Genomic DNA, 13,471 nt, shown 5'->3' with positions numbered 1-13,471 from the left:
CCGTAGGGATCCTTGTGCTTGTCCTTGATCACTGTTGGTTTTGGTGTTGGGGTGGTCCTGGAGGACTTTGCATCTGAAATCGGCCCCACTGCATCCCTGTGGCACTACCTGGCACTTCTTCATCTGACTATCTTTCAATGTCTTCTCCCTCCATTTTTCTGTGGCCTCCTCAATGTGCCACATATTTCCTCTGGGCTCTCTTTATCGCTCGACAGGCCAAGGTCTTCAATGATGTTGTCTCCTGTGACTGTGCCAGGACATAGTGAGCCCATCTCTGTTTCTCCCCCGTTTTCTTTATAGTCTTTCCTAGGAATTCCTCGCAAGTGTCACAGCCCTTAAAACTGTGGTCCTTGTGGAAGCAATAGTTACAAACTTTTTTTAAGCAAGCTTGTAGTGGCACTTTTGGCAAAATCTAAAGATGGCATGCTCCATTCACATTGTTCATTTTACGACCCACGTGGCTGATATCGATCAACAGTAGTGTAACGAAACTTGTGGGGGGGCTCCCCTCCAAGGTACATGGAGGGCAGGAGCTCTGGACTCAGTCAAGAGCTCTCTGGCCAGGGCACGGTGCTGAGGGGGGTTCCCTGGAGCTCGGGCTGCAGAGGCCTTTGTTACACCACAGTCAATCAATCGGGATTTGTAAAGTGCGGCTATTCACCCGGGAGGGTACCCAGGTGCTGAGGGTATCGAGGCGCTGATACCTTTCCAATAGAGAGAGTCTGAAAAACTTTATTAGACTTTACCACCTCACCATCAGTCTTTTAACCTTGAGGTCCTCTTGGGATTTTTTTTTTTGTTTTTGTCAGAGATTCCTCAACCACCTTCCACAGTCCCGGCTGTGCTTCAAGACTCAACAGTGGGGAAAAAACATGTAGACGGCGACCACGTAGACGGCTTCTGTGACAGGCATATGATATGGCAAGATGACAGGTCTCCTGATGGTCCACATCTCCCAAAAGGCAGGTAAAAAGACAATTCTGGACCCAACCACAGGATGGCAGAATTTTGCACAGTATGTGACTCCAGAACACAGAAATTATATAGGCTGCTTTTATTTAATGAACTAGAGACTCAATGGCCAGTAATACTATTGGTGGCATTTAAAAGTGTTAAAACATTTATTTTTGTACTAATGCACTTGCCCAAGTTCAAAAGAAACAAGTTATCCAAAAGTAATCATACATTCTGTGCCAGGTTAAGTAAACAAACAGTTACCTTCATATACACTGTCCTGCTTGCCAATCAAATCTGGAGCTTGTCCTTTATATCTGCACCAAAATAATGAGAAGTCGGTATAAAATCTAAGATAATTTTGTTCTATACATAAAAAATATAATAACTATCAATGCAAATGGAAGAAAATAACAAAAAATGATTGGATTCTGCATGTATAGGTGTTTCTATTTCCACCTCTTAAGCAAACTATTTTCATTCATAATTTCACTGATTCAAACTATGAAAACATATTTATGCACATAAATAATGTATTTATTAGCTTCTAGCATATTAGCATTTAACATTTTGGATATATTTACAAATGAAAAAATACAGACAAAATGTGGGAATTGGAAACAATGAAAGACACGCCACTTTCACGATGTGAAAGAGTGAGAGACCTGTTCCTACGAAAGCTAAAATGATAAAGCCAGTATTCTGGTTGGACAAATGCCATACCTAATCTGTAATTAGACCTATAAATCGAAGTTACTTTTCGCTCTGCTCTTTTTTTAACCAAGAAGACTGAAACAGAGTTCAGGCACTAAGTCAAGTTAGGTACTTGAGACTACAGTTTATCAGCATCCATTGAATCACATTTTTGTTTTTTTTAGGTTTAGCACAGCAGCGCGCAAACACTGCTTTTCTGACGTACTGGTATGTATCTGGGCTTCTAATCATGCCCACTGCACGCCCATCACTATCACTCGTGCATGGGCTTGCCCTTCAAAAATCCTTTATTTTCGTTGGTAAATGCTTTATAACGCTAATAGCTCTAACTCGAGCAAACGCGAGACCCACTCCATTGCAAATGCTTGTTTTTTTTATAACACCCGTTTGTCAGGTTGGGATTCCTCAGCATATTCAAAGTATCATTTTTAAGGAATAAGGTTTAAGAAGAAGTCTATTGAAAGAAAGCGAAACGTGACAATAGAAGTAATAGTTTAAAAGTTTACAGGGTATAGATGAACACCTATCCACCATTTACTTCTCACAGCTGCTCTATCAGTTTCCCCATCATTTCTTTGCGACACCACACAAAGAATTTTACATTGTTGATAAATACAACAGAAACTGCAATTTAGCAAGACCTTTCAATACTGACACGTCCTTTCACACCTTTTGGCCCACTCCACCCCAAAATGAGATGCGTATGCAATATTGCTAATTAAGCACATTACTCTCTGTAGGATATAAAGGTATTGCTTTTGTCCAGTGTGTGTGAGTTTGCATATCTACTATCTGTTATTCTATAACGAAGGACTGATCCTAACAATCTCACCATGGCCAGTGTCTTCCTATTCATCGCACCCACAAACTGCCTTCATCCACCTATCTCACTGCAAGGTCCACATTTTCAAATCAGACAATGCTCGCTACAACTTACACTACTGGTCTCACCCTGACCCAAAAGATGTATTACAATAGCCGAGCTGGTGGCATACTTCCAACTCGTTGTGGACTCACTGTTTTACAAAGAAACTAGATAATATGCAAAGATCGGCTAATTTTACACTTTGCATCATCCATGCAAATTCACTCACAAACATACGAAAACCTGCTTCTAACTACTATTCTAAAGGTCTCCAGATGGCCATCCCACCTTTTAACACCTCATAACTTCATATCATTTATCACCAAACTAATCTCCGAGCTAAATTTCTTTGCTCAGATTTCCTGTTTCGCCACAAGTCCACAAACATTACCTATCTAGGTGAAATCAAGAATGGCTGAGGGAACAGCAAATACAAAATATTCACATCTTTGGTTTCATATGAATGACCTTCATCAACACTATTTTCCCACAACCACATCAAAGGGAAGATTTTGTACTTCAGTATTGCTGGCTCTGCTGAAATAAAATGATTCACACTTTTCAAGATAGACTGATTCAATCATTTCCTAGCCAGTCCATTTACACTTTTAACTGTTCTCCATCGTCCAAGGTTTACTCTAATGATTTTGCTCTGAAAGCTTGGAAACGGATTACGAAAAGCCACAGCTTACTAGTTCTTAAGGACATCATCCCTCCTGAACGTGTTCAGCTCAACCAATAAGAACGGTCTCTCTAAAGGATTACAAACATATTATTACTGCCTCATGGTTGATACATCAGTCCCATTTAAATTAAAACAAAACACAGTCGACAGTGAGTGAGAGAGGTTCTCAATAGAAAAAGGAAGGCAATTCGCTGCCTGAAAAATGCTTTGTGTGGTTCTAAATCCACAATGCCTGGGGATTTGGAGGTCTGAAAAGAAGTTAAAAATATTTCATCACTAGCACCTAAACTAGGTTTCTGAAATAATAAATTGTTCTCTAATCCAGCTGGAATGCGTTTCCACTATATCCACTCTAATACCATATCTCTTGCCATATCCTTGATTTGCTCCACATCTAACAAACCTAATCAATGTCCAGTCTTGTTCATTGACATATTTGTCAACCAGAACCCAATACACTCCCACCTGACCTTTGGTGGAATGCCTTCTCCCGAAACAAACAGCAGGGATGTTTTTGTTCCCACCTACACTGAAAAGCGTATTACACATCTCAAGCTTACAAACTATCACTGACTCCTCATTCTACTCAAACTACTGGAAACCTTCATTACAGCTGGTCATGGCTGACTATCTCCACCTTCAGATGCTTCATGGCCCTTTGCGACAGAACCTTTGCAAACCTTTAGTGTCCCTCTTTTCTAACAGAAAAGATTTCAGAATCCTGCTCTATACCCCAGGAAACAAAACAAATTGGTCAAAAGGCTGGGAATAATTACCCTATTTCCGGCACAAAAGAGTGATTAACACTCTCTTTGAGAATAATTTCTTTACAAATTTAATTTGAACATTTTTGATGTAGGACGGAGAAAGAGCAAATTCAAAAATCCATCATAAATAACTGGATGTCCCAATTAATCAAAACAGAACACAAAAACTGCAAGTCACAAGACATCAATAATACATAGTAAGAATACATAATGAGAAATTATGGAAGAGCGAAACGTCATCTGGAGATTGTCCCAAATCAATTTCCTCAACAAGAGGTAGTGGCTACGAAGATTACTTATGGTCATAATCCACTTAAATGCGATGGTTGTGGATACCTGTACCCACAAATGCTGGACACTTATCAATTTCGTCTTGGGGTTCCTTTCAATGTGTGGTATTATTCTGGAGGGTCAATTACACTTTATACCCAACCTCATCGAGATCCACAGTGTCGCTGCGTTTCGGCCCCTTCAGTATGGGCCTCATCAAGACTACAACGGGACAACATTACCTTGGCTGACCGTAAAATTTGTATGGGCCCAAGGAAAACATGTCCTAAAAAATTTTAAGCAGGCAGAGGGTCCTTCTGCCGTACCGTGGCATTAGTCCACATGCAATAATCGTCTGGCACCGGAGAATATTCTCCCTTTAGATGTGGAGTATTGAGCCCGGCTGTCGGTGGTTTACAAGTCATCAACCATCTATACCCCAGGACACCACACTAGGGCAGTATTTGTTGCTGCACATTCTCTGCACGATTTATGGGTGGAACCTAGCGAAACCAAGGCTGCTGCAATAAGTAAACATGAAGCATTTGTAGCATCCTACTGGTGCTGCGGGGACTGTGCTGAGGACTGGCATTATTGGGTGGCCTGGTCGGGCTGTGTGATTGTTTCTTGTGTGAAGGCCCCCAGGGATGTAGAACACGCAGCTCAGAGCGGCACTCAGGTAGGCAAGGCAGACCGTAGAGGTGAGCACTGGTGGCCGAGGGTGAAGTGGTGCAGCCCATGGTGGACCTCGGGGGACTGCTGCAATTGCGCTGGAGGATGGACTCAGCGACGCAGCCCGGCTGAAGCTGTGGAACTGTGTCCCTGTCGTGCTTGCCCCTGCCTGTAGGAGAGGCACGGATTGGTGTACAAAAGTGTACCTTATCACTGGCGGGGAAACCTGGTTGGCTGGCTGGGCTGGGGAGATGCAGGTCCTGAATGTAGTAAAGTACCCTCTTTTTGGCATGGTTAGGCACACTGTCAGTATGCTTGGGTGGGTGGTAGGGAATGTGGTAGGGAATGTGCCAGGGTTTATTCAGGAAATGGAAGCTGGGACCACCAAGCTCTCCGTGGTAGGGTGTTGCATGAGAAAACTGGGGTCCCCTTGGGTGGAGCGATAGCAGCAGGCAACTGTCCTGTTCACAGGAGCCCCTGTGCAGGGCTTGGACCAGGTCTCAAGCAAGATGTCAGCAAGGGTTTCATTAAATGGGAGAAGCGGTTCCGAGCTGAAGCACCTATGCCAAGATGTTAGACTTGACTGCCACCGAGGGCAAACTAAGGTCTAGAACTTCTGCCACCCTTCTCACCACCATAGCAAAAGAACCTCCCTCCTCCGTAGTCACTGTAGGAGGACATATCATGCCAGTATCTGGGAAGGTGTCCAGTCCACTGGCGTCCACCAAGTCTTCACACCAGTACGTGTTGAGGTTTTGGGGCTGGTATTTCTCAGAGTTCAGTGTCCCACTTCCAATCTTTATTAAGGCCTAGCTCATAGGAATAAGGCTCAGACTCCAGTCGGCATCAGACAACGGATTTACCGCTCTGTGTTGGAGTCAGGGATGAGAATAAGGATGGTGCCACCGAGGGGCAGCAAGAGCGTCGACACGGACCGCATCAGGGAAGGTGGAGATACTATGACCAGCACCAGCCTGAACCCATCCATGGATCCAAGAGGTCCTACTGGCACTGAGGGCATGCCCGCTGGCGCAGAACCAGTGGTGTCCCCATCCAACCATACGAAGCCCAGTGGAACACCAGCAGGGACAGCACATCCAAAAATGAGGAGCATGGCCTCAAAAAACTTGTGGAGTTGGGCGGAGGTCCCTCTGGCTCCCGGAAACTCAGGGAGGATCAGAGCCAGCCAAGGTGCAATCTCAACTGCAGAGCCAGGCCTCAAATGATAACGCTCCTTCATTTTGTCAGATGACTTCGACGGACAGGATGAAGTTAAAGACCTCTTGAACATTTTTTCTTTTTGTGGGACTTTCTTGAATGCCTGGACGACTCTGATAAAATGTATGGCTCCTCAACTGATCCCAGGACCTTCCTCTCGACTGGGAGCAAAACCGTCATAGCATTACCCCCATTTTCTGCCTGTTGTCAGTGTTTGACTGTGCTCACTGGGATCCTGCTAACCAGGACCTCAGTGATTATGCTCTCTCCCTTCTAACATGGTAACTTTGTTACCTACACCCCACATCTGGCATACTGATGCCCCCATGTAAGCCCTTAGTATATGGTACCAAGGGCATTGGGGCACCAGAGGATCCCATGGGCTGCAGCATGTATTATGCCACCCATGGGGAGCCCATGCAAAATGTATCTGCAGGCCTGCCTATGGCAGGCCCTCCTACCCAGAGGGCAGGGTGCAAGTACCTGTGTGTGAGGGCACCCCTGCACTAGCAGAGGTGCCCCCACGAACTCCAGTTCTATTTTCCTGGACTTTGAGAGTGCTGGGACGCCATTTAATGTGTGTACTGGACATAGGTCACTACCTATGTCCAGCTACATAATGGTAGCTCCGAACCTAGGCATGTTTAGTACCAAACATGTCGGTATCATACCCCAATACTGTTGCCAGTATTAGAAGTATTATTCCATGCACTCTGGGGGCTACTTATAGGACCCTCAGCATTGCTCCTAACAGCCTTCTGGGGTTTCCTGGCAGCCCAAGCTGCTGCCACGCCTCAGACAGGTTTCTGCCCTCCTGCTGCTTGAGCAACTCAAACCCAGGAAGGCAGAATAAAAGATTTCCTTTGGGTGGGGGCGGGGTCGGTAACACATTCTCCCTTTGGAAATAGGTGTTACATGGCTTGGGAGGATGTACTTTCCCCAAGCCACTGGTATGCTTTTATGGGGCACATTTGGTGCCCTCTGTGCATAAACCAGTCTACACCAAGTCAGGGACCTCCAGTCCCTCCTCTGGTGCGAAACTGGACAATGGAAAGGGGAATGACCACTCCCCTGTCCATCACCACCCCAGGGATGGTGCCCAGAGCTCCCCCAGAGGGTCCCTGGGTTCTGCCATCTTGAATCCAAGGTTGGCAGGGACCTTAGGAAGCATCGGAGTGGCTAGGTCAGGCAGGTGACGTCAGAGCTCCCTCCTGATAGAAGGTCACCTGGATAGGTCACAAATCTACATTTCAGGGCTCTTTAGGGTGTCTCTCTTGGATGGGTCCTCAGATTCGACTTTCAAGATTGGCTTATTTGCATCTCCTCCAAGGGATCTTCAGGCTCTGTGTAGCGCCAGCCCCCAAGCAGTCCTTCCTGCGACACACATCCCTTTGTGTGCTTCTCCTGCGGCGTGGGACCCTTCTCCAATTGTGCTGAGTGGGCTCCTCTGTGACTCCTGGTTCCAAATCCAGTGGGTCTCTTGTGGGGGCTGCCTCTTCTTCTGTGGACTCTCTACCTTGCTGAGGGCCCTCCTAGGGCTCTCCCAGTGCAATGAGTCCTCCTGAACCTTGCTGGTCCCCGGCAGCTCCACTTTTGCTTTACCGCGACTTCTGCCTTTGCCAAGGCTTCTTGGTGGCTCTTTAATGCCATTCACCGACTGCAATCATCCATCCGGTGTGGGACGTCAACTGCATCCTCCAGGAACTCGCCACCTGCTCCAGGGCTGCATTCCTGACCGTCTTCGTCCTACCATCGACCAACTCCTGCCTCCACAGCTAGGTGGGTAGTAGCTCCTACTCCTCCTGGGCTTGTCTCGGACTTCTGGACTTGGTCCCTTTCTTCCACAAGTCTTCCTCTTTAGGAATCCACCGCTGGTTTCTTGCAGTCTTGTCTGGGTGTTGCATTTTCTTCCTTTTGGGTGGTTTGGGGAAACACTAGTAACTTACTCCTTTCTTCCTGGTTGCTAGGGGGTACTGTGGTACTTACCTTTGGGGTTTCCTAGTACCCCCAACTGCCCTCTACACATTTCACTTACCTAGATGGGGGTCCTGCATTCTTATTCCATTTATTTAGTATATGGTTTGAGCTCCCCCTAGGGTCACTATTGTCTATTTGCATTTGTTCTGTTTTCCATCACTTTTTATGCCTATTTCTGATAACTAGTGTACATGTTTACTTACCTCCTGTTAGAGGGTTGCCTATCTAGTGTTTTGGTACTGTGTTACTATAATAAAGACCCTTTATTTTCGTAACACTGGGTGTTTTCTTTCATGTGTGTAAGTGCTGTGTGACTACTGTGGTATTGCATGAGCTTTACATGTTTCCTAGATAAGCCTTGGCTGCTCATCCACAGCTACCTCTAAAGAGCCTGGCTTCTACACACTGCCTACACTACACTAATAGGGGGTACCTGGACCTGATAGAAGGTATAAGTACCATAGGTACCCACCACACACCAGGTCAGCTTTCAGCTTTCTACAGCAACGTAAAGAGGGGCTAGGCTAACTAAAGCCTTGTAAAGTTTTGCACTGCAGTAATGACTTTTTACACTACTATTTCAAATGTACTGGGTTTTCCCAGCCTTACGATGGAAAAGGATAGATGCATTACTCACCAGTCAACCTAAGAAAGATCCAGTGTGTAAGAATGTGAGTTTGCATTACATATCTCAAAGATTTGGCCCAATTTGGCTTGCACCAGTTATGGTAATCCTTTTTAACATCCTACAACTTTGCTGTCTACTCATGAAAAGTAAGACCATGAAGATATGCCCGGTCTTTAACTGGCCCTTGATTTCACCGCCAATTTTTTATCTTCATACCTAACTCTAATCTATGATGTTATGTATCTCTTTATACAGTAAGCAGGGAATAAACATCAAGATAGCCCCTCCAAACCTTGGGGGACTAAAAAGATGGTTTATTGGAGCAATGGAAATGTTAGGGCCAAAGCTTCTTAAGCATGGAGGCAATTAATTTTATTCACTTAGGGAATATTCTATCATGTTTTAACTTGTTTTTTATTTTTGACTTTACTTAAGTTTTGCTATTAGAGTTTACACAATATGTCCAATTACAACAGAAATTACGTACACAGGTCCAATCTGCTTACCACATCACCGCTTGCGCACACTGTGAATTTAGGAAAAAAAGAGGCTGAATGGAGGCTGCAAGTGAAGCACAATATACAAGTATTCATAAAGGATCAAATGCTGATAGTTTATATCTTGACCTTCCCCTTAACTTTCTTTCTTTCACATGTACGAAATGCAAATGTACATTTTCATAGCTGCCATTTGGAGCATCAGGTATCGACAACAAAGTGGGGACTCTATGGAGGAAGTATACTGCAACAATGTTAGAACATAAAAAATAATGGAAAGCAGTAAACATTAACAGGATTGTAAACTACAGTGCAAATAATTGACTATTTTCTAATCATGTATGCTTCAAAATCATGCTGGAGACTTTAAAATGATGCTTTAATAAATACAGTCTTTATGTACCTTTCAGATGTAGAAGATTTGGTTTTGCTTTTTAAGCCCAAATACTTTTCTCTACAGCTCCCACACAACAAGTAGTAAGGATTCCCACTTCCGCACTCGCCTCCAAACCATCCATCCACATAGGAGCCATTGCTCCTGTAGCCCTGTCGATTAGCACTACGACCACAGCCAGGGTGGTTCCTCTTCATGTGTTGATTGAAGCTGACGACATTGGATTCGCATAGTTCACAAACTACTACTTCTTCTCTATCTTCGGACTCACAAACATGCTGTACAAGAGAGAACAGTCTGAATGATTATCACAAGTGTGTTACACTTTGAAAAACCAACAAAAAGAATCAACATCTGCCTATTTTGCTAGGTTTGTTTCTTAATAGCTTAAACTGACAAGCAGTAGTAATTTTCAGGTGTAATAAACATCTTAAACCTCCCCTTCAAACTTTGGTAAGAACTTTCCAAGTTTACTTTGGATGGGCATCTCACAGATACAAAATGTTCTCACTGTGGGCCCTCTGAGGGCACTGAGAGATTTGCAGAGACCTATATTAGGCCTCAGGCATCTTGCCAGTCCTTCTACAAGTACACATATGAACATGTTACTTAACAATTGTTCTGGTGCATACTCTGCCTGCAGATTTCTCATCTCTTGAATCACTTTCAAGCACCAGGCTGGATCCAGAAAGTTGGAATAGCTCTCCTGTCCTGAGAGCTGGGGGCCTCGGCTCCAACTTGGCTCTGGGATCCACCCTGGATATGATATCACTGAGCTGTACAAATGTCCGCCCCAGTACACTAAGGTTTGTTCCCCATGCTTTTCTCCATGCCCTCAGAGGTGGAGATTAGGCCGATGAGGTTGACAGAAAGTGCAGGGTGCCAATCCTAACTTGGGACCTTATTAAAAATCACATGACTATTATTAAGAAAGAAGAGATAGGCAGAATTGGTGAGGCACCTGCAGGTGTGCACTGTATCCACCAGAAAGATCATTACCCGAAGGTAAGCTACTTATTCTTCTAATGGATACTTCTAACTTCAGTATTCCTCTCCTCTTTGATACTCTAGAAGTAACCCCAAAGTGGTAGGTCTAAGAAGATGGTAACTGAAGGAGGGCATGCAACACAGATGTGACAAAATGGCAATCCCTGCAGCCTTAAGAATCAAGGCAATAATGACCGGTAAAGGTACTGGTAAAAGCCTTCACTGCAGCCCATGGGATAGCCAGGACAGGCATGGCAATCAATAATACAGAAGAAGAAGCCTTCACCTTGGTGGAAGGGGTCCCCATCCCCTCATGAGGTACACTGATTTTGAAACACAGCATGAGCAAGTGGGAAATGGTCCGTTTTGAAATCACCTTGATCTTCTTGGAATCAGCATAGCTGCAGGAATGAGCAAGTGGCTAGAATGTCAGTAGCATTAAACACTGACCACTTTTGGCAGCAAGAAAGCCTGAGTCCAAAGGACCAGTTAGTCTGGGACAAAATAAAAGGCAAAATGGAGAACTAACAGGCAAACTGTGTAGACAGACAAGCCCTGGTAATGGCAATCAATAACACATTCTTCCAAGTATGTGGTTGCCTGGAACACTGCACATGAGCTCAAAGGTAATCCCATCTGGAATATACACACTAGATTAAAATCCTCCTGAGGCTTGATAAGGGGTGCATTGGGAAACAAAAAAGTTAAAACTCTTCACCAAACACTTTAACGGGAGACTCAGACAGCTCAGTGAGGGCTGATTTGGCAAATCAACAAGGCCAAAAGGACCAATAGATTACCTTTAGGGGTGTTCAAAGAAAAAGGCCAAGGAAAGCACAAAGGGGAACACACCACAACAATCCACTTTGAGGGCATCAACTTTCTCCTCGGCGCACAAAGAAACAAAATTGGCCACAACTAGCCCATCCTCCACAAGCTCTGCAAAATGGTCACAAAAAAGTTGAGCAGGTTCAGAACAACCATTTATGTAATTTTCTACAGAGCACAAGAGTAACAGGCTTGAAGGCAAATTGTATTTGTGGAGCGAAGGCCAAGGCTCCCTGAAGAGAAGACCTTCTTCATTGCCTCAACCTGTTTCAACTCCCGATCTGTAGGTGTAGAGAAAAAAATTGTTAGTGCTCTTTTTCAAGAAAGAGGAAGTCTGAGCACCACCACCACTCTGGAGAGGAGTCAAACTTTGGGTCGCGGGAGCTGGAATAAGGCAGTGCCCAACATAACAGTTAACAGCAGGAAAAAAATCTAGTTTGCTCCAAGTGACCAAATTGATCCACCAATGACTGCAGGGCTTCTGTGAGGTTAGCCCTCTACCTTCAATGTCTTCCCTGCAGTCCACAGAACAGCCAGGAATGTGGCAACTCCCTCTTTGGGGGTAGGGGGAAACAAAGGGCATTTCAGATCCAGTTCAAAAGAGGAATTGAAGACAATGGCTATCATAACTGCCAAATAGTTGCTACTATCCGCGTCCACGAAGGAAGGTGAGGTTGGCGGGAGTAGGAGAAATCGTCCACCTTGTGCTGTCATCTTCATCATAATAAATGCTGGGTACTGTAATGGGATTTGAGTCAGAGCATAGAAGCTGATCAAGCCTTCCATACATTTGTTTCAAACAGCAAGTGGCTGTACAGAGATGCTTTCAACAAACAACAGTTGTGTCTTCTGTCTGGTTCGGACTAGAATGGCATTAATGTTCGCTAAACACATCACCTTCTGCAATAGAATGGGGGGTGATGGCAGGATGGCTTGGTTTTTGGTGGAGGAAGCAGCTCAGCCAGCACCTGAATGGCAATAGGAAGAGGTTGAACAAGAGTCAACCCACCAGCAGAAACCCTGTCAATAGGTTGACTAATTCTTAGAAACTGTAGGCTCACCAGAGGGAATCGAACTGTAGTGAAGAGGTCCAGCATAGCCTGAGCGATGTCTGGTGTTAGTGAAGTATTGTCACAAGGAGCTGGAAATTCTGGCAATAGAGTTGGAGGATCCAGGCCTGGAGCCATGGCCAAAGTCAAAGGCAGAGCTGGCTACATCTTCAACAAAAATGCTGTCAGGATGACTGAAGCCAGTTTTACTGGAACTGACCCACCAAATGAAAAATCTACACCTATGCCATAAAGCTGAAGTGCCCCTCTTATGGTGCATCTTGTGTTTCTTCCTGGAGGAATCGTCCTTATCCTGGAAGTGGCATGCTTTGAAGATCTGTTGGTCAAAAGCAAACAGAGCAGAAGCAGTTGCCAGTCAAAAGTGCTTTATTTTGGTAATAAACCATAACTGTGTACATAGCAGCACAATCAGATGTCATTCTGGTCAGACAGTGACATCTCATTGTGGCAGGATCGACACGGCTGAAATTTTCACAGGAGACAGCCCCATTAAAGATAATCCAACAGATAATTTAGTAGGAATATTGGGGAATGTTCCAAGAAGAGAAAAAAGGAACAGATGGCAGTGAACCAGAGTTTAACCTTATACGGCCCTGTATATCACGTCTCATGTGGATATCAGAGATGGGCAACTGCCAAGGCACCTCCTTTCACAGCAGGAGAGAAAGAAACCTAAATTTACCAGATCTAGTGTGGCAGCTGGAGAAGATTCAAGCAGTGAGGAAGGTAGGTAGAAGTATTCATAAGAAAAAATGTTTCTAGTAGCACTGCAGTTACAGTGACTCTTCTGGCATAGCATTTGGAACCTCCTTTATCTCAAAATGAACTCCACAATTATCATTGATTTCAAATGCTCAGCCAGTACCTAGTCCAATTTGCTGTGATAGTTCCCCCAAAACTCTATTAAACCTATCTATTTGCCTTCTATGTAGAATGGAGTGGAAA

General features: G+C 44.6%; 1 protein-coding gene across 12 annotated transcripts in view; it reads right to left on the bottom strand.

Annotated features, from left to right (window-relative positions):
- Positions 1–13,471, bottom strand: part of HERC1 (HECT and RLD domain containing E3 ubiquitin protein ligase family member 1) — a 1,155,039-nt gene that overhangs the window by 434,824 nt on the left and 706,744 nt on the right. For all 12 annotated transcript variants that reach the window (XM_069222059.1, XM_069222062.1, XM_069222061.1 and 9 more), the window contains exons 45-46: positions 9,651–9,919; positions 1,219–1,271 (exon numbers count right to left, since the gene is read on the bottom strand). In XM_069222059.1, the coding sequence (XP_069078160.1) occupies positions 1,219–1,271; positions 9,651–9,919 (322 nt within the window). The remainder of the gene's footprint in view (positions 1–1,218; positions 1,272–9,650; positions 9,920–13,471) is intronic.

The sequence above is a fragment of the Pleurodeles waltl genome, chromosome 3_1, assembly GCF_031143425.1.
Source record: "Pleurodeles waltl isolate 20211129_DDA chromosome 3_1, aPleWal1.hap1.20221129, whole genome shotgun sequence".
Taxonomy (NCBI): Eukaryota; Metazoa; Chordata; class Amphibia; order Caudata; family Salamandridae; genus Pleurodeles; species Pleurodeles waltl.
This window is presented reverse-complemented; position numbering and strand designations above follow the sequence as displayed.